Source organism: Osmia bicornis, chromosome 14, assembly GCF_907164935.1.
Source record: "Osmia bicornis bicornis chromosome 14, iOsmBic2.1, whole genome shotgun sequence".
NCBI classification, from domain to species: Eukaryota; Metazoa; Arthropoda; class Insecta; order Hymenoptera; family Megachilidae; genus Osmia; species Osmia bicornis.
This window is the reverse complement of record NC_060229.1, coordinates 7,349,893-7,369,873: the sequence shown is the minus strand read 5'-3', so window position 1 is coordinate 7,369,873 and position 19,981 is coordinate 7,349,893. Positions and strand designations below refer to the sequence as shown.

The 19,981-nt window shown below is 35.8% G+C and overlaps 3 protein-coding genes across 9 annotated transcripts in view; 1 reads left to right on the top strand and 2 right to left on the bottom strand.

Moving 5' to 3' along the window:
- The window catches only part of LOC114881379 (probable cytochrome P450 6a14), a 28,417-nt gene extending 20,446 nt beyond the window's left edge, over positions 1 to 7,971 (bottom strand). Inside the window, exons 1-2 of one of the 4 annotated variants that reach the window (XM_029198145.2) lie at positions 6,465 to 6,585; positions 6,255 to 6,394 (exon numbers count right to left, since the gene is read on the bottom strand). The gene's annotated coding sequence lies outside the window, so the exon portion shown is untranslated. Of the gene's footprint in view, positions 1 to 6,254; positions 6,402 to 6,464; positions 6,586 to 7,829 lie in introns of those variants that run through there. The other 3 variants (XM_046288677.1, XM_046288679.1, XM_046288678.1) reach the window with 3 other exon arrangements.
- Positions 235 to 2,166, top strand: LOC123988467. Its single transcript, XM_046288686.1, has 2 exons — positions 235 to 1,324; positions 1,857 to 2,166. The coding sequence occupies exons 1-2, from the start codon at positions 1,104 to 1,106 to the stop codon at positions 1,951 to 1,953; spliced, it is 318 nt and encodes a 105-aa protein (XP_046144642.1). The 5' UTR covers positions 235 to 1,103; the 3' UTR covers positions 1,954 to 2,166.
- A 5,860-nt stretch (positions 7,972 to 13,831) lies between the features above and the next one.
- LOC114880482 (pyruvate carboxylase, mitochondrial) overlaps positions 13,832 to 19,981 on the bottom strand; it is a 114,133-nt gene continuing 107,983 nt past the window's right edge. For all 4 annotated transcript variants that reach the window (XM_029196515.1, XM_029196518.1, XM_046288676.1 and 1 more), the window contains 5 exons: positions 18,540 to 19,007; positions 17,958 to 18,347; positions 17,453 to 17,888; positions 16,924 to 17,320; positions 13,832 to 16,381 (listed from right to left, as the gene is read on the bottom strand). In XM_029196515.1, coding sequence (XP_029052348.1) covers positions 16,133 to 16,381; positions 16,924 to 17,320; positions 17,453 to 17,888; positions 17,958 to 18,347; positions 18,540 to 19,007 — 1,940 coding nt within the window. In that variant the 3' untranslated portion in view covers positions 13,832 to 16,132. The remainder of the gene's footprint in view (positions 16,382 to 16,923; positions 17,321 to 17,452; positions 17,889 to 17,957; positions 18,348 to 18,539; positions 19,008 to 19,981) is intronic.

Sequence of the window (19,981 nt, the reverse complement as noted above, 5' to 3'; positions counted from 1 at the left end):
GGCTTTTGTCTTGCGTAGAGAGAGAATCACACTGTATTTAATGATTCTTGCTTATGACTGTACCTTCCCCTGCTGACCTGACGTTCAGTTGTCGGTGCTGGGCGGATTGCAGGTTTCAGGCGCTTTTTACTCGAATTTTTAAACGTTAATTACTGGAAAACAAAGCCGCAAACGCTAATTCGTTATTCTTGATTTTCATCTTATTTTGATCCCCCCTTAAAAAATCTCCCACCTGTTGTCGAACATCCTGTATAAACAAAAGAAATAAAATTGGAATATAAAGAAGCAAATAAAATAATAAAAATGAATTGAGTTAAAGATTTGGTGAACTTGTAGATGAGCTACTCCTCCTCTGATTTTGATGATTTTTAAATATGTTGTAAAATTCGATATTTTAAGCAACTTTTATTCGTCTAAGCTATATGTCGAATTTGATTAGTTTGCGAGATATTCGCAAAAGAATATTGTTACTACTTTAGCGAATTTTGCCTATACATATGCGCCTGTAACTATGTGTGCATCGGCTCGTTTGCCTACCGTTTCTGTAAACAGCACCATGTGGTCCGGCTCTTATTCATACAACTAAAAAATCAAATTATTGACTCAATTATTGAATCAAAACGTTCGACTAGCGTCGGCCGCCTAAAGGCGGTCGGCCACGCAGGTCTAATGTCAAAATTATTGAAATTAGTAATTAACTTTAATTTTGAGCTGACCCGTTATATAGACGGTAGCCGGGCCGTCATACGATGCTGATGACAGAAAGAGTAGGTAACCGAGGGTCGCTTCCCGACGCATACACAACCGCAGACGTATACGTACAGGCGAAATTCAATGTAGTAATACTTATAGTATCTCGCAAATATCTTGCAAAGTAATAGAGGCTGACATATAGCTTAGAGGAAAAAAGTTGTTTAAAATGAGGAATTTTACAACATATTCAAACATCATCGAAATCGGAGGGAGAGTAGCATTTCTACAAGTTGACCCTTTATTGGAAAGGGACAAGCTTTCATTCATAGATATACGAGCAAAATTCGGGTTATAATTCGTTGTACAGAATCGTATACATATTGTAATTCTCAATAACTGTTATTGTTTACATGTCCCGATCTACTGCCTCTAGACCTCTACTATCAGTTGTTCTGTCGTCGAGGAAACATTTAGTTTCTTTACGATTTCACCACGCAGTTGACCTCTTAAGCCGGGTATCCACTTGTATCAAACGCCCGTATCGTATCACCGTTGCGTATCCATTTGAAGAGGCAGACGCTGCATCGTTGCATGCCACAAAGCTGTTAAATATTACGCTGTTATCCCTAAGGTAATTTTTTCTTTTATTATTAAAAATATTTCAACTTTAATTCTATTTATCAATATTAAAAAATTTTTAAAGTTAATTATATTTAAAAATCCTCCCAACCAAACATAATATAATAATTTTTATAAATTAATAATATATATAATTCTATAGGGTCTTATCGCCCCTCAAATTAAACTAAGCATTTTAACTTAAAATTTAAATTTATCTTATATACAGTAATGCTTCGAAATAAGCAAGTAGCTCGGGACCGAACAGTTGCTTATTTCGAAGCAGGTATGCTATTCGGCTTGACTTTGTTTTCGAAGCGGGACGATAGAGAACGCGAGAAACGAGTGAGAGATCCGAGGTAGCGGCAAATCATAAAGTGAAATTGAGACAGTCTATATTTCATTAATTCGTTCATTCTAGCCTTCAATTAAAAGAGAAATGATTATGCTACCTATGTACAGTCAAAATACTGCACCTATTTAAATACTCATTGAGCAGAACTGACTTTATATTAAAATCAAAAAGCCATGTTTTTGTTAAACAGCCTGTCACAACGTGCTACGGCTCGGTCAATATTTCTTCGTTTCTTGAAAGAAATGGTTCGGCAATACGACTGGGCCACTACAGGCGAGGAGTTTTGATTTGCTGCGTGCTGTTCCTTTGATACGGAGATACTCAACGGGCCCATCCGAAAAAGTTGGTTCTTTGCCGTTGCATCGAAGGAAATTTTAAGTACTTGTAACTTCCAAGTGCATTGACCGATTTTGATTGATCGCTGAAATTTTCAGCATACACATAACTTATTTGAATCTACGAAAGACATATTTAAAATTTAAAAGGGTTTAAAAATTACCCTTCACTATTTTCTTTCACAATTTCAACAAATTGTAATTTTTTAAAAAGACAAAAGCACATATCTTACGATTAGTAAATTAATTCGTATAACTTCACAAAATACACTGGTGTCCAAAAGTTAAGCATAATTCGTCAAATGTACATAATTACCAATTATGCTTAACTTTTGGACGCCAGTGTACATAACTGTGGCTTTAAGAAATGTCAGTTATAATCTATAACTCAATTAAAAGTGTATATCATCAATATATCGGTTAGGTTAGGTTATATTTTTTACCGGTTACCTAATGGCGGCCAGTTGCGCAACCGGAGATTCAAGATCATTAAAACCGGTCAGATGGATGACATATGGATAATTTTTGAATATCGACAACGTAAATAAAAGTTATTATTTTAAGGACGTGTTGCCAGCCAGTGAAAAATATAACGTAACCAATATATTGCTGATATTCACTTTTAATTGCATTGTAACGAATATTTCTTGCAGCCACGCATGTGCAGTTGTGTACGGTGCCTTTAAGGACGTGCGTCCTTCCTTTAACAGCTGTCAGTCAGGCACCGATCCTTACGCATATGTTGCCTTCAACGCATACGTATACGCAAGTAAAATTCAATGAATAGTGCCGACAGCTTTTCAAGAATATCTCTGAAACTAGGGCCGAGGGACGGTTATATATATAGAAAAAAGTTGTTAAAAATATTGAGCTTAACAACACATTTAAAAATCATCAAAGCCGATGATGTCGTCCGCTTTCTAAATAATTACCGATAACTATCGCTACCTAACAGTACTAGTTATATCTCTTTTTCCAACGCGAAAGACATTATGCGGGATATTTTCCGAACTGTTATTTCAGTGATAACTAGAGGCGTGCGAGTACTCGATTTATTCGAGTACTCGAATTTCGAGTCGAACAATGATTGGTCGGTCGAGCCAAGTCGATCGCTTGAATTTGCTGAGCTACTCGAAATCGACGAACTACTCGAAAAAATCGAACTACATACTGGAATATTCGAACCCTCGTGAAATAGTCAACTATTTTTTTTTTTTTGATTCTACATACTCTTCTTTCTCTTCAACTTCTATGGATGGTGATTCTACATACCAATAATAATAGATGAATATTCGTGTAACTCGAACAGTTCGAATTTGTACGAGTAACTCGAAAGTTAAACATCTGCTCGAATATATTTGAGCAATTCGAACATTTTCGAACTGAAAATACATCTTCGAGTAAATCGAAGTTTCACAAGGGCTCGAATATTCGAGTAGCTCGCTTTTTTCGAGTAGCTCGCTTTTATATCAAACAGTTCGTCGATTTCGAGTAGCTCGGCAAATTCAAGCGATCGACTCGGCTCGAACAATTGAAGCGAGTTCAGCTCGGCTTGTAAATTACGAGTATTCGCACACCTCTAGTGATAACGGTTGCTAGACTGAACGTTAGATGAACCAGGTCAGATTCTCGTGCAAGAATAGGTAAAAGCATTGTAGGAAAAACACATAGTAATTATGTACAGTAAAACTCCATTTATCCAAATTGGTCAGATAAGTGGATAATTGGGATAATAGGAGTTCATTAACTTCCACTTCCATTACTGTTCAGCTGTTCGTATAATAGGAGCTGATGTTCGTATAACTGGATTTGAGCACTAGAGTAATAATTCTTTTGTTAATGAAGAGTTTTTGAAGATACGCTATCTTTTGTTTTAATGCTTTAGATACAAGACAAACACGCTAGTTTGCATAGTTGATATCACGTGTGCCCTAAGTTCAGATAATAATAGGAGCTCAGTAATATGTTCGGTTAATCGAATACATACTGTGACGACATTAGTTAGGATAAACGGAGTTTTACTGCATATAGAAAGAGTGCCATTTCATCGATTTTAATGAAATTTGAATATGTTGTAAAACTCGATATTTTGAATAACTTATTCCCATACATATAATTGCCGCTCGGCCTTAATTTTCGAGATATTTGCAATAAACTTTTGCTGCTATTACAATGTATTTTGCATATATACATACACGTCCGTGTCAGCGTATGCGTCATTTTTGGTCATCTCATTGAGCGTCAATTGTTAAATATAAACGGATGAAAAAAAATACAAGGTGGGTTCAGTATATGTAAGCTTTATTTTTTTCTATTAATATTATTATAATCTAACCTAATCTAATTCACTGATTGGCTAATTACAGGCTGTAATTCGTACAAATTGGTATTTATATTTTGGCTGGTTCAGTTAGGTCAGGTCAGATTGATATATGGAGGAGAGGGTACAGGATCACCCACCCTCTTTCCCACAACATCATCGAGGGAGTTGCCCGGGCCCTCGGGCCCTACGGAGGCTGGTGGCAGTGGTGGTCCCTTGGTGCCGGCAGGTAGGAGGACAAGGAGGTCCCCCTTGTCCTCCGCCAACAAGTGCAAAGTGCGCAAGAAGCGTGAGGCGTGGAGGAGTACTGGTGTGTTCATCAGAGGTCTCAGAGCTCCACCGCGCCAGATGTAGGACCACCGAGGGAGTTTTAGTCGGTAGGAATCTGACACTAGCCCGCCCTTATTAGGGTGGGGTGTCCATGAGGATTTCCCCCACGTAAAAAAAAAAGTCAGTTTGATATCCCTGTTGGATACCGTCATAGACTAAGAAAATATTTTTACTCTTCGCGTTTCGGTTAAGATAAGTAAATTCTAAATTCTGTCTCTAGCCGCACTATCTTCTATATACAATTACGTATATATACGACCCTTGAATTCCTTACCATCCCCTTACGCTTGACCCTTCGAACCTCAGTAATATCCAAGAATTCCTATTGGTCGTAATCCTCATTCTCACCACTTTCAAAATCAGACTTCCGACCTTTTAAAAACAGTACCAGAACACTTTTCCTTCAGAATAAGAATACGAATCAGAGTCAGAAGTAGAGTTGTGTAGTCACGTAAAAAAGAATCGCTAGCAGTAGAAAATCACTTGAAGTATCTAATGCAGTGTTTCACAATCATTTTTGTGCCATGCCGCACTTAAGCCTTTCTAAAATTCTTATACCCCCTATGTAACGTAAACATAATTCTTAATATTCAAAAATTTAATTGTTCACTGAAGAAACTTAAATGATAGGGTTTACAAAGAAATCGCTAGAAAATTGTTGATGAAACACAGTAAGTATATTTTCAAAACATATAATGGAGAACCGAAATTCAAGTAGGAAATAATTTTAATGAAAGATTTTTCTATATTATTTTTTAATAATTATGGACGTTTACCAAGCTCAAGTAGCGACTGAGAGTAGCCATACGGTTAACTTAAACTCTGGACGAGTGCATTTTCTAATTGCCCCCTTAACAATCAAATTGCCCTCCTGTAGGGCGTGGGCCCGACGTTGGGAAACACTGGTCCAATGTAAGAATTCCGTGTATTAAGTTTAATAAAATATTTATTCATTGTACCTATTGTGCAGCAATCAATTAAATAATTTGAATATCAAAAGCTCAAAAGCTGTTTTCACTTTTTCTTATCTTTAACAATGCAAAATTCTAATCATCACTCTGTTGTCCATATGATCCATAATGAAAATTACATTTCCACATACATATACTATGTTTTTAAAGATTTTCTTTTAATTTTTAATTTAACTTTAATTTTATATTTATTTCTTTAATATTTTAAATTTCTTAGAAATAAGTTGTAGTTTGAAAAAATGTAACATGTAATTATACCTAATATGTTTTAAATGTTATAAAATGCTGACGATTCATTTTTAGAACACGCCACAATTAAGAAGTTAATTATAATACTTTATTTTTGTATACAGTAGATTCTCGTTATATTACCGCCGACGTGACAGTAGTAGCGCAAAAATCAACTTTCCAAACTCTTATTTAAAGGGGAGAAAAGAAATTGAAATATATCATTTTCATAGACTACGATGATGGAAGGGTGATACTAGAATGCTTTAAAATCGATGTGAATGTCAAATTGCTTACGTAGCAATATAACGAGAGTCTACTGTAATTTGCTTAATTAACATTTTTAAATAAAAGAAAAAAGGACTACAGAAGACGTCAATATAGTAAAATAATGTTGTACTTACACAGAAAAGTAGAAAAATAAATTAATCACTATCCTAAAGACTGGATACGTCAATCTTCGTAATGGTGTTTAAATGCACTTCGCCTCCAAGAAGCGACGTCTGATAACTACCGAATGATAACTAACTAAATAGTTCCAACTCTGGAGGAGATATACCAATGACAACAACGATAAGACTTGCTGAATCATAATTCCCGGTTTTAATACTTACAATTAATGGTCATTATTGCAGCTTCAATCATTGTTGATTCGGTGCGGTTCGTGTTAAACGACACAAGAGAATAATAATTCATGATTTTATAAAGTATTATCAGTAATCACATCCTCGAGGCGATGGCAATTGAAGGTTATTCAAGAAACATACAGTCACTCATGAAAGTTTTTGCGCATTCTATGAGAGCCCCCGCAGACTGTAGACTTTCTATCGGCCGATAGTTTGGTCGGGCTCTTAATCCATATGAAGATGTATACAAGTGCGCATATTACAACGATTCGGGCCGATAAATAAGTTTGATGGTCTACACAATTGCGTTCAAACTAAACTATCCATCTGTTTCCACCCTTTTTCTTCTTTCACCAACTCGAGTATTTAGTTGGCCCGTTGTGCGCGTTAACAGGCCAACCCGACCAAACTATCGGCCGATAGAAAGTCTGCAGTCTGCGGGGGCTCTAAATGTAGCATTTGAATTAAAGTAATCAATGAAACAGAAGAGTAAACAAGAGCGAATTAAAATTTCTGGAGCCTCAGGTTATGAAACCTTTATGGATTTCCTTGGTCGATAAACTTGGTTCAAACATTGAAATTTATTCTAAATCAAATAAAATAACATTTAATTCCATAGAAAAGGGGCAACTGTAAAAAATTTCCATTTAATACCTTTTGACATAGTAAATGGAAGGCTTACAACAGGGTTCCCTGCAACCCGAGGCTCGGGACTGTAGCCCCCCTCGAACCTTCTCTTGATCTGGCGCTAGCTCAATTAAAGCATAACACAATGCAAGTTTTACAAGTCATCTAAACCGCAATATTTTTTAATACCGTGTTGCGTGCGGCGCGCGGCGCGTTGACTCGGAACGCTACCGGATGTAAGTGTAACGTTTACATATTGCTGTTGTATGTTGTATAAATGTATGGGTGTGAAATGTGGTAATCTGGTAGTCGAGCAATGTGATTACCGATAAATGGAACGCGCGTGTGACGCTGTAAAGCCAGAAAAATTAACTCTGACAAATTCTATTGCAAATGGATTTTAGAATGTTTGTAGGTCGGAGATACGCTAGTCCCATACGGGTCCTTTCATCAGATCGATAGTATTATGGAATAATAAAGGTGGTGTTAAAGAAAATGAGAAATAATTAAAATAAATGAAAAATAATATAAATATAAATTTAGCTCGTGAACAAATGATTCAGACTTACGATTATTGGGTTGCAAAAAGAAAACGATTGTTACAAACATAAAATTTAGGAGTTTCTAGTTAGGGAAATATCACAGTCAATTAGTGACTACATACTGGAAATTACTTACCATAAGATTCATTGAGTATAACTAGAAGAGTAAAGGAAAATAACTCACCAAAATATACATAAATATTGGGTTGGTTTTGAAACTTTATTGCATCGCCAAATCGTCAAAATGCCTGGTTTCGAAACACGCACAATTAACAAATGCATTAGTTAAAATTTTCAAAGTCCCGAATTGTTGCAAATCTTTTAAATTAAAACCACGTTATTATTTATACATATATACAAACACTAATTTTAAGAAAAGTAAATAAAATTGAAATAAAATAATAGTAATGAATTGAATTACAGATTTTTGTACGCGAACATCGAGTTTTTTGCCCTAAGTCAGTTTAACAAACTACGACAAAACTCGTCTCAAACACTCCACGGAATCACCCGACACGCACCTCGCGATTGTACGTCAAAGAGTGTCGCAACTTGGAGCTCTTGGAGATGTGACGCACCCGATAAGAAGACGTTCATTGCTGGTGATGTACCGAAACCATGTTCAATTTTCGATTATAATAAACTCTCGTTATATTGCCACGTGAGCAATTTGACATTCACAGAGATTTGAACGCATACTAATGCCACACTTTCACCATTATAGCCTATGAAAATGATACATTTCTATCTCCCCTTTCTCCTTCAAATGAAAGTTTGGAAGCTTGACAAATTTTCCGCTACTACAGTCCCGACAGCGGCAATATAACGAGAGTTTACTGCAAATCAATTAAATACATTCTTTTTAATTATTTAGCATAACCATATTTAACATCTTACGGTATATCTCAAAACGCGCCTACACTTTTTGCATAAATCATTCTAAATAAATGACATTAACGTTATAATAAAAACAAGGATTTTTCTCAACAATATTTCAATAGTAAACAGGAACAATATTGTGTACTAATTTTCGAGTTTCATTATCTTTAAATACAGTCCATTTATCGGACACATTATAATTGCAACTGGATCAAATACATACGGAACTTCAGTTTTCTCACAAATGTCACATTTAAAGCTGCGGAGAATTGTTATCAAACCGATCTTTGTTTGATACACTGCAAATCGTGCACCTGAAATAGAGCATTCAAAGTGATAAAATTTTAAAAAGTGTAATTCAAGTAGTTTTTTATCAATTATCGACTAATTTAAAGTTCAATGGAAATAGTAACTGACATGAACATTTTATTTATGCTCTTAATTAATCGACTTTGAAAAAGGAGGAGGTTACTCAATTCGATCAGTATAATTTTTTTTTTTTAATGTATGTTAGCCGATTACTCCGAGACGGATGGACCAATCGGAACGAAAGAATAACAGCTGTGGCACTTACCGCAACAATAGGGCCGCTTTTACGACTTTCCACTCAACCGAGACGTATCTACTGAAAATTGGGAAATTTGTAAACGTTATATCTTCAAAAATAATTAAAATCGAGTGTACACATTAAAGCATAATGAATTCGTCTTGAGAAGCACTATTACATGATCTGAAAAGAAATATATGGTTCCATTTACAAAAATAAAACTTGATCATCATATCTCTTAAACTAATAATGCAAAAGATTTTTCACTTCGGCCAAAACATAGGCCCCCTTTTTCCATGCAATTTTCATACCAACAATTTTTTTAATGAAATACCCTGTATACTGTAACGTGGTGACACCTGTGCCCCCCCGTTACAATCGCTGCGCTTCTCCCACCTCAAATCCCACCTAGAAATGACCCTTAACCCTCCTAACACCTCACCCCTTTCCCCGCCCGCCGGTGTCGGGCCGATGGAGGCGACGGACAAGAGACAACAGGTATCACCCGCAAGAAGGAGCTACGAGGCCGGCGACAGACCTCCCACCCTCCAGGAGAGGAAAAGCAACGCGGGACTTCGGAAAAAGAGACGAAGCGGCCCAGCAGCTGAGACAAACGTCCACCTGGAGCCATCTGTCGCCGAGCCCGAAGACCTCAGTCCACCCGCCACGGCCGGAGATCCGCCAGCCCCATCGAACCCGAACACCGGCAGATCGACAATCGATAACCAATCTATTCCGTTGCCAGAAAAGGCCCCCTTCCTATTCCCCATCCCCTCCCCAAAAATCATCCCGCGACGGACCCGTCGTCGCGGCAGCGACGACGATCCGTCATTGAGCCCTGGGCTATCTAAACAAGCGATTCGTGGAGATAAAGAGATTTTGTAAAAGCGACTAGAGATTTTGAGAGTGCGATTGTGTGTGGAGTTGACGTAAGTCCCTTCCGATATTAATTTGTAAAGAGTGAGTGCACGGCAACGGCGACCTTTCGATTGCGAACTCGCGTGTCCGCGTATCGCGCCGGTTATCCTCCGTTACATTTTACGAAACCCCCTTTTGTCCAACCCCTAATATTCCCGTCTAAAAGAATCCTCGCGCGTAACGTATACGGACTTCCAGCGAACCTTCCTCACCCTGAGATCTCCTCTCCCACGCTTATCCTCCTTGCGGACTCCCCCGCGATATTGTAAGGACGTAAGTGCCACGAGTCCCATCCCCTGTAACGACCCCCATTCTGCCCCTTTTTCCAAATTTCGATTGCCACCGCGAGTGGCTGGCGCCCAACGTGTATACGAAACTAGTATGAAGAAAATATAGAGTGAACCCCCGAAAGGGTCACAATACATATAAATAAATATATAAGTAAAACTTATTGCTACAAAATATTTTTCTATCTAATTTTCTCCTTACTGTAACATGTATATACATTGTATCGAAATTTCGATATTCATATATTAAGTATTGATATTACCGTTAAAGTGCGGAAATCAGTTATTCTGCAGATTACCTAGGTAATGTGCAGATTAGCGGAAAATTATTTCATTTCTCACATTACCTAGGTAATCCGCAAATTACCTAATTAATCTGCACATTACCTACTAGGCACTCGTTAAAGTGAAAATAAGATCTTTGTTGGAACAACAGCAACGTTTCTATACGCTTAAATTAATATAATGTTAATTACTTATTTTTCGATATCTAAAGAATCCAGTTAATACAATCAAACAATCAACAAATTAGTTGATAGAATCAATGGTAAATCTACAGAATTACGGCTTCTGTGAAAACATCCCCCACGAGTTGAACAACATATTAAATTCGTTTACCCCCCTTAAATACTGCACTAACTAATACTGATACCCATTTTTAATATAAGGAAATAATAAACACAATTTACAAAGTAACATATTTATTTAAATAAAACGATTACATTAAATTACATTATATCAAAAATGGGTATCGGTATTAGTTAGTGTAGTTTTCAGGGGGGGACTGGGGGGCTCAGCCCCCCAGTAGGCGGGACAAATTGAATACTTTAAATGTTAATAACTTTTTTGCTACGCACTAGCAGCCAACGCAAATTATGAGAAATAAAAACAAGCGGCGACGACAAAACACTAACGAAACCAAACTAACGATAAAAGTGGCGGGATAGAGGAGAAGAAGTGATTCCGCACATTAACGGAACAAATAAGTTAATCTGCAGATTAACTAGGTAATGTGTACATTAACGGCTTTCGCACTTTAGCGGTAACATCGATACTGCAATATATCGTCATGAAAAATATCGATATTCCGAATATCGATACTGTATCGCCCATCACTAGCCCATGTATTAAGGCCGGGATTGGCCAACGTTTGGTCTGTTTTATTGATACTTGGACGGGTGGCGATCTGCTAACGGGCGTTGTTGCAATCAGGCGTATGTCCTGAAGTATGTGAAGCATTAAGTGCTGTATTTTGTGTCTGTACGGCCCGGCGATCTCTTGGGAGGTTTTCAGACGGCTAGCTGTGTGCAGTTTTGGAACAGCACTGTTCGGCGAACGGCTGAACCTGCCCACCTGGCTAGCCGTGCAGTTTCCTGTGATCAGAAAGGATTGATTGAGAGGTCCACGACGATCCGCTTCGACGTCGGCGAGGCGCCATCCGGTTACGGTTGATAAGAGACCTCTCTTGCGTGCGTTAGTCTTAAGTTTTGAATGATCATTCAATTGCGTTTCGTTTCTAATCTCTAGTTTTCGTAAGTACTATAAAATCATTTTGTCGACCATCACTTTGTCGACACGATCACTTTGTCGACAATCATTTTGTCGACACGATCATTTTGTCGACAATCATTTTGTCGACAATCATTTTGTCGACATGATCATTTTGTCGACGTTTAATTGGTCAACATGGTTAATTGATTCAGAAAACCTAAATATCTGACATTTGTAGACATTGATCACACCACTTAGCCTACCATAACTGGCGTATCCCACCCTGCCGGGCGAGGTCCGGGGTGCATGCAGGGCAAACACATAGGACAAGACAAGACAACACATAAGACATTTGGTTTTTGTTTTATAATTTTTGTGGTTTTTGGTTAGGTTAGGGTTAGGTTTAGGTTGTCGACGAAGTGATTGTCGACAAAATGATCGTGTCGACAAAATGAACCAGACCCTTATATATATATTTACATTATTTATTTTAAGTGTTGATTTGATATAAAACCCCTGACTGGGGTTTTTTACAGCCTGTACCCTGTAGAGTAGAGTTTCATAGTTTCCAAATAAATAAATCTGTTTTGCTTTTCCGATCTTAATTCACCTGTCTAATTTATTTATCACCGGTTACGCCAATTCCATCTCATCTCCCACTTCATTTTGTTGATATTCCGAATAGTCGGAACAGTTTGAGAACATAAAATATAATTTCTAATACTATTACTGTGTCGGACCGAATGCTGCACGTCACATGCGCCTTGAGTGGCTGCGCGGATTTTTAATTCCTCTTCGAATTTGTAACATTCGAGTTAACTACAATAGTTTGGTGGTCGTCGCGGCGTGGTTCTTTAAAACCTTAATTCGAAAGAACTGATTTGATGTCGCTGCCTTTGTAATACGATTACGGTATGTTGATATGTTTTCTGACTCGATGTCGATCGATAAGTGATTTTTCGGGAAATGATCTGATGGCGTTTTCGACTTCCCGATTTTCCTGTCTGGAACGAAACACGCTGGTTGGTTTTCACACAAAACGTTAATTTGCCAATCAGCGTGTTCCCTAATATTCGTGTCCGCCCTTCCTTGCGCCCTTAGCGCGATTTTGTCCAGGAGAGGGTGGTACGATACCTGATGTATGCGAGAACCTCGAAAGTCCGGCTACGCCGGGGTTTTTCCGTCCAGGTTGACCCTCGAATGCCAAATACCGCTAGTCGACCGCTGTCGACTTACCCTTCGGGAAGACTCAGTTTATGACATGATTTTAGCTATTGAGAACGCAGCTGTAGGCGTTTGGGGGGGGTCGTCTCCCCGGACGCTTTTGGTTCGGGCCGGGGACCGCTAGGTGGCGGCGGAGATGAATGAGGATCAGTTTTCTCGCTGGCGGTCACCGGCATGCAGTTCCAATATATAGGAGTTTCCGAATTGGCGTATGGATGGATGTCTAGGGCAGAGATCGTCTGTTATCAGCCCCACTGGACGAATCTGACAGAAACGATCCCGAGACCGAAACGCCTTCTTTTTCCCCACACCTACACAGCAGAAAGTAAACTCTAAATCCATTGTACAAAAAGGTAAACAACTTTACTAGTGCCGGCAATATGAAAATGCTAACTCAAAAATAGCTTTACCGTCGCGAAACTGTCATAAACCTGACTTTCGAAATTCTCATAAAACGTGTTCGTCGGTATGGAACAATTACAATTTGAAAAAATTATTTTAAAAATGAAATGAATTATTTATATAATTTCTACAGAAGATTTTAATTTTGTTTTTATTAATGTTAATAAAAAGAGTAGTATTGTCTTAAAAAAAATTTTTCTTTAATTTTTAATTCTGCAACTATTTATTAACTAAATTATTATTATATCTACTGAAATAAATTATTACTATTATGTTTAGATGAGAACTAATGATTTCTTTTATTCATTATTCTTAGAAAAATAGATTTTTTTAGAATTTTCAATTCCGGCTACCATTTAATAACTAAATCATTACTATATCTAGTAAGGGGTCAAACAAGGTAAAAGAAAAGGAATGTAAAGAAGCAACTCATTCTCATAACTGTAAAAAACTATTCTGCATTTGCTGCCTTTACTCTGTATAAATGCAACCGCATTCATTTAGATTTCATATCTACATAAATACACTGTGAACATTTCATAGACGCATACTAGCGAGAAGATTGTAATAGTCGCAATGTCAAGACGCATAAGGACCCAATTTTATCAAACACAATTGTACAATCCTTTGAAACGCGATCAAAGGAGGAACGATTATCACTTTTATCTTTGCACTTGTTATTTTTGAAATTCAACTTCACTGAAATTGACACTGTCATTTTTGACGCTTAGACTCTAAGCCATAGAGGAAACAAAGAACCATTATCACATTTTTATTATAACTGTTTGTGGTGTTGTTATAAATTTGGTCTAATTGTTTATTTCCTTCAAAAGAATCATATAATAATTTGCATTTGACAACTTATAAATTAATATATACAATGTTGTTTTCAATGATTTTTCTTACTACATACAATAATTCAGAAATTAAAACTAAAACATGTTAAAAAGTAATGCTCGCCTTTAATACAAATACACAACACTATATTTATAAAATTAATGTACAAGTTATGTTGAAAATTTGTTTTAAAACGCACTAATCAAAATTATTGTAGCAAGGAATTCAGAAATTACACCGATTCCTTTGACAACTATTATGCAACTTATTTTTCTCGAGATTCTAAACTAATTCAAAATTAATTTGAATTAAAATTAAATTAATTTCTTCATTCACACGCAAAATATACATCAAATCACAGGATTTACGGTCAAACTGCATCGATTTTTCTATATTTTGAACACAGGGTTACACAATCTGATTGGAATTGAAATTTACAATTTCTTTGTACACAAACCTGTTGCAGTTTCTTTTATACAAAACTATTGTACAATAAATATTCACACAATTGTATTTAATAAACTAATAGCTTTTCTTGAGAGCTTCAATTTCTTATTTCATTTTGTTTTACAATTTAAAATTACATAAAATGTTTGTTAAACTAATTTACAAAGATCAGTTATTAATAGGTTGTCATAATAACTATTAATGACTGATGTGTTTAATTTAATTTAGTGAAAAATTAAAAACCAAGGACAAAAAATTCAGAACACTAGTAATAATTTGAAATTAAAACTTGTAGCATTGAGATAAAAAATTACTCCTTTGTATTCTTAATAATCTGGATTAATTTAACAGCTTAATTATTTCTGTTGTGGCTCTCAACATGTCCATTGCCTTGGTGCAACTCAACTTCAAATATATTAGTTTGCAAACTAATTCTTGTTTCTGGACACTTTGCAATCTTCTTTGTACTATTGAATTGTACAGTAAATAGTATAGTACAGTTTGAGAAACACTGATGTACTGGCACTAAACATTTCAAAAAATAAACAAAGAGAACAGCATTTTGTGCAACTTCAATATGATACTAATTTTACGAGCAGTATCCTTATGAAACTTTAAAATTCGGTAACATTAACTGTAACATTCATTCACCTAATTACAATTGTAGGCCTGTACCTAACATCAAGTATGAACACGAAGTATAAAAGTATTGATATTTTAGGCAGCATAGATCAATTCTCGTTGCGAAATTTAAAAAATCGACAAACAACCATTCGTAAGATTTCTGGCAAGTGAAGAATATTAGCTCGGTTTGATAATTTTAAATTAAATATTAATAAATGATCATCACGATACAATGGGCTTGACTTGAATGATTAAAATCGAGTAGGATAAAAAACGTTTTGATGTTTGTCGCTCTTTCTTCTTGACAAATGTACTTGAATGAACGTTTATGCATAATCCTCTTTGTTATTGAACAAAAGATGCATTTTGTTTAATTAGTTAATTTTATATACGAGGTAGTTTGAGAAATTTGTGATCACTTATTGCAAAATTACTTTCAGCTTCTTTTTCATATTATTAAGACTAGAAAATTATTAAACCTTCATTGTATAATTTACTTAATTTAGAATTTAAAAAATACATTTTTGTATTCTTATAAGTAATAATTATAAGAAAATAACAATAATCAAATATGTTAGTCTATTTTAAAAACTCATTTAAAATAAAATATTTCAATATTATAAATTTGCAATCTTGTGTTTTTCATAATTACATTTTTGAATGATACATGAAAAATGAATGATCTTCATTTTTTAAGTATTGGTAAATTGTTATGATTAATATTAGTTACAGATAGAAAATAGATATTTAAGTATTCATTAAACAAAATGCATTCTTGTTTGGAGAATGTATACAACGATGTAATTTCACAGATGCAAGTGACTGAAAATTCTATTCCAAGGTCAAAATTAAATCATCTCCTTCTAATCTCATTCCCTGAGAGACTTCCAGTGACTTTACTTTCCCTGCTCTTGGTGCTTGGACCACCATCTCCATTTTCATGGCGGATAAAACAACCAATGGTACTCCTTTATCTACTGTATCTCCTACTTTCACCCTGATGTCAATCACAGTACCAGGCATGGGTGCTCCAATTTGATTTTTATCTCCTTTGGCAACTTTGGGGTGAACATGAAGCTCCTGATTAAACAGAAAACGTTTCATTATAAATTTTTAATGTGTGATTGCACATAAAAGTTTGGTATTACCTATAGAGTTTAAAGACATCAAAATAGTAAAAGTAGTACAAAATTATTTATATAAAAATAACTTGACGTTAACATTAAATACACTACCAGTAGCAATTTTGAAATCACCTATCTCATTTATTACTGTTATTTATTCATTATAATTCTTTAATAACAGTTTTTCATGAATATATTAATTTAACTATATTTAAATTGTCACAAGTGTTTAGTGATAAGAAGAATAGAAGATTTTTAATACCATTAATATTATTTCAATAATATAAAATATAAAGTTAGAAAAATTAAATTATTGATTAATATGCTTATATCTTTAAAAATTCTTATCCTAATATTTCCACTGTAGGTATCATAGTATGAAATATTTTAGAATAAGATTACATGGTCATATAAGTATGTTAATATGCTTAGGATCATACACATAGAAAATTAAAAGATTATAATAAATTGCAATAAAAACCATAATCTAGAATTTACCTTAACAGCTTCCTTATCCTTAATAAACACAGATCTGACTTGTCCGTTCATCTCAAAGAACACCTCGCGTTCTCCATTCTTGGTGAGATCTTCAGCAACTGCGAGAGTTTTAATAGCCAATGTTTTACCCTTTTCAATCGTTACATCGAATTCCTCTGCAACCTTCGGTCCAGTCAAGAAAACCCTAGTTTCCAATTTATCTACAGGTCCATATTGTTCTCTGAAGTTCAAATAGTCATTCGTAACACTAGGATAGAGAGCTGCCGACATGATATCATTTTCTGTGACCTGAGGATAAGATTCTTGCAACTGAGATTTTAGGGCATCGAAGTCCAATGGAGGCAAACTTGCACCAGGTCTTCCTTGGACCCGTGGCATGTTCTTTAATACCTTCGACCTGTAATAAAATTACTTCATTTTCATAACCTGGATTTAACCTTTACAAGGGATGCACGGGTTCTTTCAAACCTAACTAAGCCCTAAGAATAGTCAACAAAGACAAGTCATTTATTTATATTGGTTAAATTACCTCAATGGCTCAGGGAATCCTCCATGAGGTTCACCAATAGCACCTTGCAGGAACTCAACAACCGATTTTGGGAAGGACAATTCTTCAGCTTTATTTAACACATCATCAGCCGACAGCTTATTCTGAACCATAAATTGTGCAAGATCACCAACAACCTTGGAGCTAGGAGTAACTTTTATTATATCACCCAACAACAGATTAGCCTCTCTGTAAGCTTTTTTGACATCTTCAAACATTTCTCCCAAACCCAGGGAGTAAGCCTGGAATTGTAAATTGGTATATTGCCCTCCAGGAATTTCATTCAAGTAGACATCAGCATTTCCAGATTTCATGGTGGTTGTGCATTCAAATGGAGCATACAGAGTTCTGGTCTGTTCCCAGTATGCAGAATACTCAGATACATCATTGAGGTTAAATTTAGTATCCTTTGGAGTTCCTGTAATTTCAGAATATATTATTAATGGTTGTTTCAAGAACTTTAACTTTGATGCATAGAGTAGCTTACCCATTAGGGAGGCAACTACAGCACCCATAGAGGGTTGACTAGTCATTCCAGACATACTGTCTACAGCAACGTCAACCACATCAGCTCCACTTTCAGCACAAGCCAACATGGATGCCACTCCAGCTCCAGCAGTGTCATGGGTGTGAATGTGCAATGGTATATCAGGATGTTTCTGTCTGATAGCATCGATTAACATGACAGCTGCTTTTGGCTTCAGAAGACCTGCCATATCCTTGATCGCCAGGACATGAGTACCAGCCTTTACCAACTCATCAGCTAGGTTTGTGTAATATTTCAAGTCGTATTTCTTCCTATTTGGGTCACTCACATCACCTGTATAAGAAATTGCAGCCTCCACGATGCCACCAGCTTTACCAGCTGCTTCCATACCTGTAAAGTTTTTCAATATTAATTTTTGTCTACTTTTTCTGGTTGGAATTTTCAAAAAATTAATGGAAGCCCTTAGAAGTGTCCCATAGTGTAAAAAAACGTGCTTTAACTTAAGGACTTTGATCTAATATTTTAGGTGCTAATTCTCAGATGGTTATAATTTGAAATTATTTTTAAAAAATTAAAAATTACCAAGGATTAAATTTGGTAAGTAATTCAACGAATCGAATACTCTGAAGATGTCCATTCCAGTCTGCACAGCCAGTTCACAGAACTTGTAAACAACATTATCAGGATAATTGGTATAACCGACCGCATTGGCACCTCTGAGAAGCATTTGGAAAGGAATGTTTGGAATAGCTTTCCTCATATCCTCCAATCGTTCCCAAGGACATTCGTGAAGAAACCTGAGGGAGACGTCGAAAGTGGCACCACCCCAGTTCTCCAGAGAGTACAGATTGTTGAACTTATGAGCAACGAAGGGCGAGATCAACAGAAGGTCGTGTGACCTTACACGTGTTGCTAAGAGAGATTGATGAGCATCACGAAAAGTGGTATCCATCAAAAGCAACCCGTCGTGTTGCCTAATGGCCTTGGCAAAAGCTTCCGGTCCTTGTTCCTTGTAGATGTGACGGAAGCCTTTAGGTGGTTCCAGGATATCTGAAAAATCGATGGATCTATATTGAAGATGGGAAACTCGGAAAAGTTGTGAAAAGCTTTTACGTGCTGTTGTTAGTAAGCTTGCACGCATGGGAGAAGCTCCAAAATACCAGAAACTAATCGAAGAGTGACAATAAATTCTGAAAAAAAGGTTCTAAATGGTAATAGTAAAAATTGTTTTTTTCTTTACAGATTTGATAAATTGGTAAATTATTTGTTATTATATTATACTAATAATAACAATGTTTCAATAATTTATAGCTGTTATTGTTATTTTATAATATTCCTATATGTGCATAATACGTATTATGTTAATAAATTTATATGTATTATGGCACAAAACGACCGATTCGCTAAGGTGTTAATAATAAAATACTGATTTTTCTGAAATAATGATACCACTGCCAGGCAAGTATAAGAAATGCGAGAGTTTCATGCATAACGTGCGGTGAAATTATTATTCATTCTTACAGTTTTATATAAAAAAGTTACATCAAAGTTATAGGAAGATAATAATCGATATATTGAAAATTCATTCATTGTCAACTTACATTTTTAATAACAAGTTTTTATAGAAAACCATACCATGTATAGTATAGATAAATTGATGATAAGTACTTCATTATAATTATAATATATACAGTATTGAGCAAAGTAGGCTTCCCCAAAGAAAATGGTGATATAGGGAAAGCAAGAATTTTGGCTATAGTTCCGAATACGACCGGTCGCCGATCAAGATGAAATTTTAAGGGGGAGGGGGGAGGGGGAGAGGACCCCAAATATAAAATGGTATCTTCAGCTTCCTATTAGTTTCCAAGATGTTAATTAAAAACTTTCATACAATATACAGTGTGTCCGCGCTAAAGTGTGACAGACGTTTTATTTCGTAACTATTGATGATAGGAAGAATTATTTATATGGAAATTGCACGGTATAAGGGGGCCCATATTTTGGCGTGAACGAAAATTTATTTA

Bases quoted from the DNA above. Each gene is read 5' to 3' on its own strand.
- LOC123988467 (XM_046288686.1), top strand. From the start codon at position 1,104: ATGTCCCGATCTACTGCCTCTAGACCTCTACTATCAGTTGTTCTGTCG. The intron at 1,325-1,856 runs GTAATTTTTTCT...TTTGTTAAACAG, and splicing joins ATTACGCTGTTATCCCTAAG to CCTGTCACAACGTGCTACGG.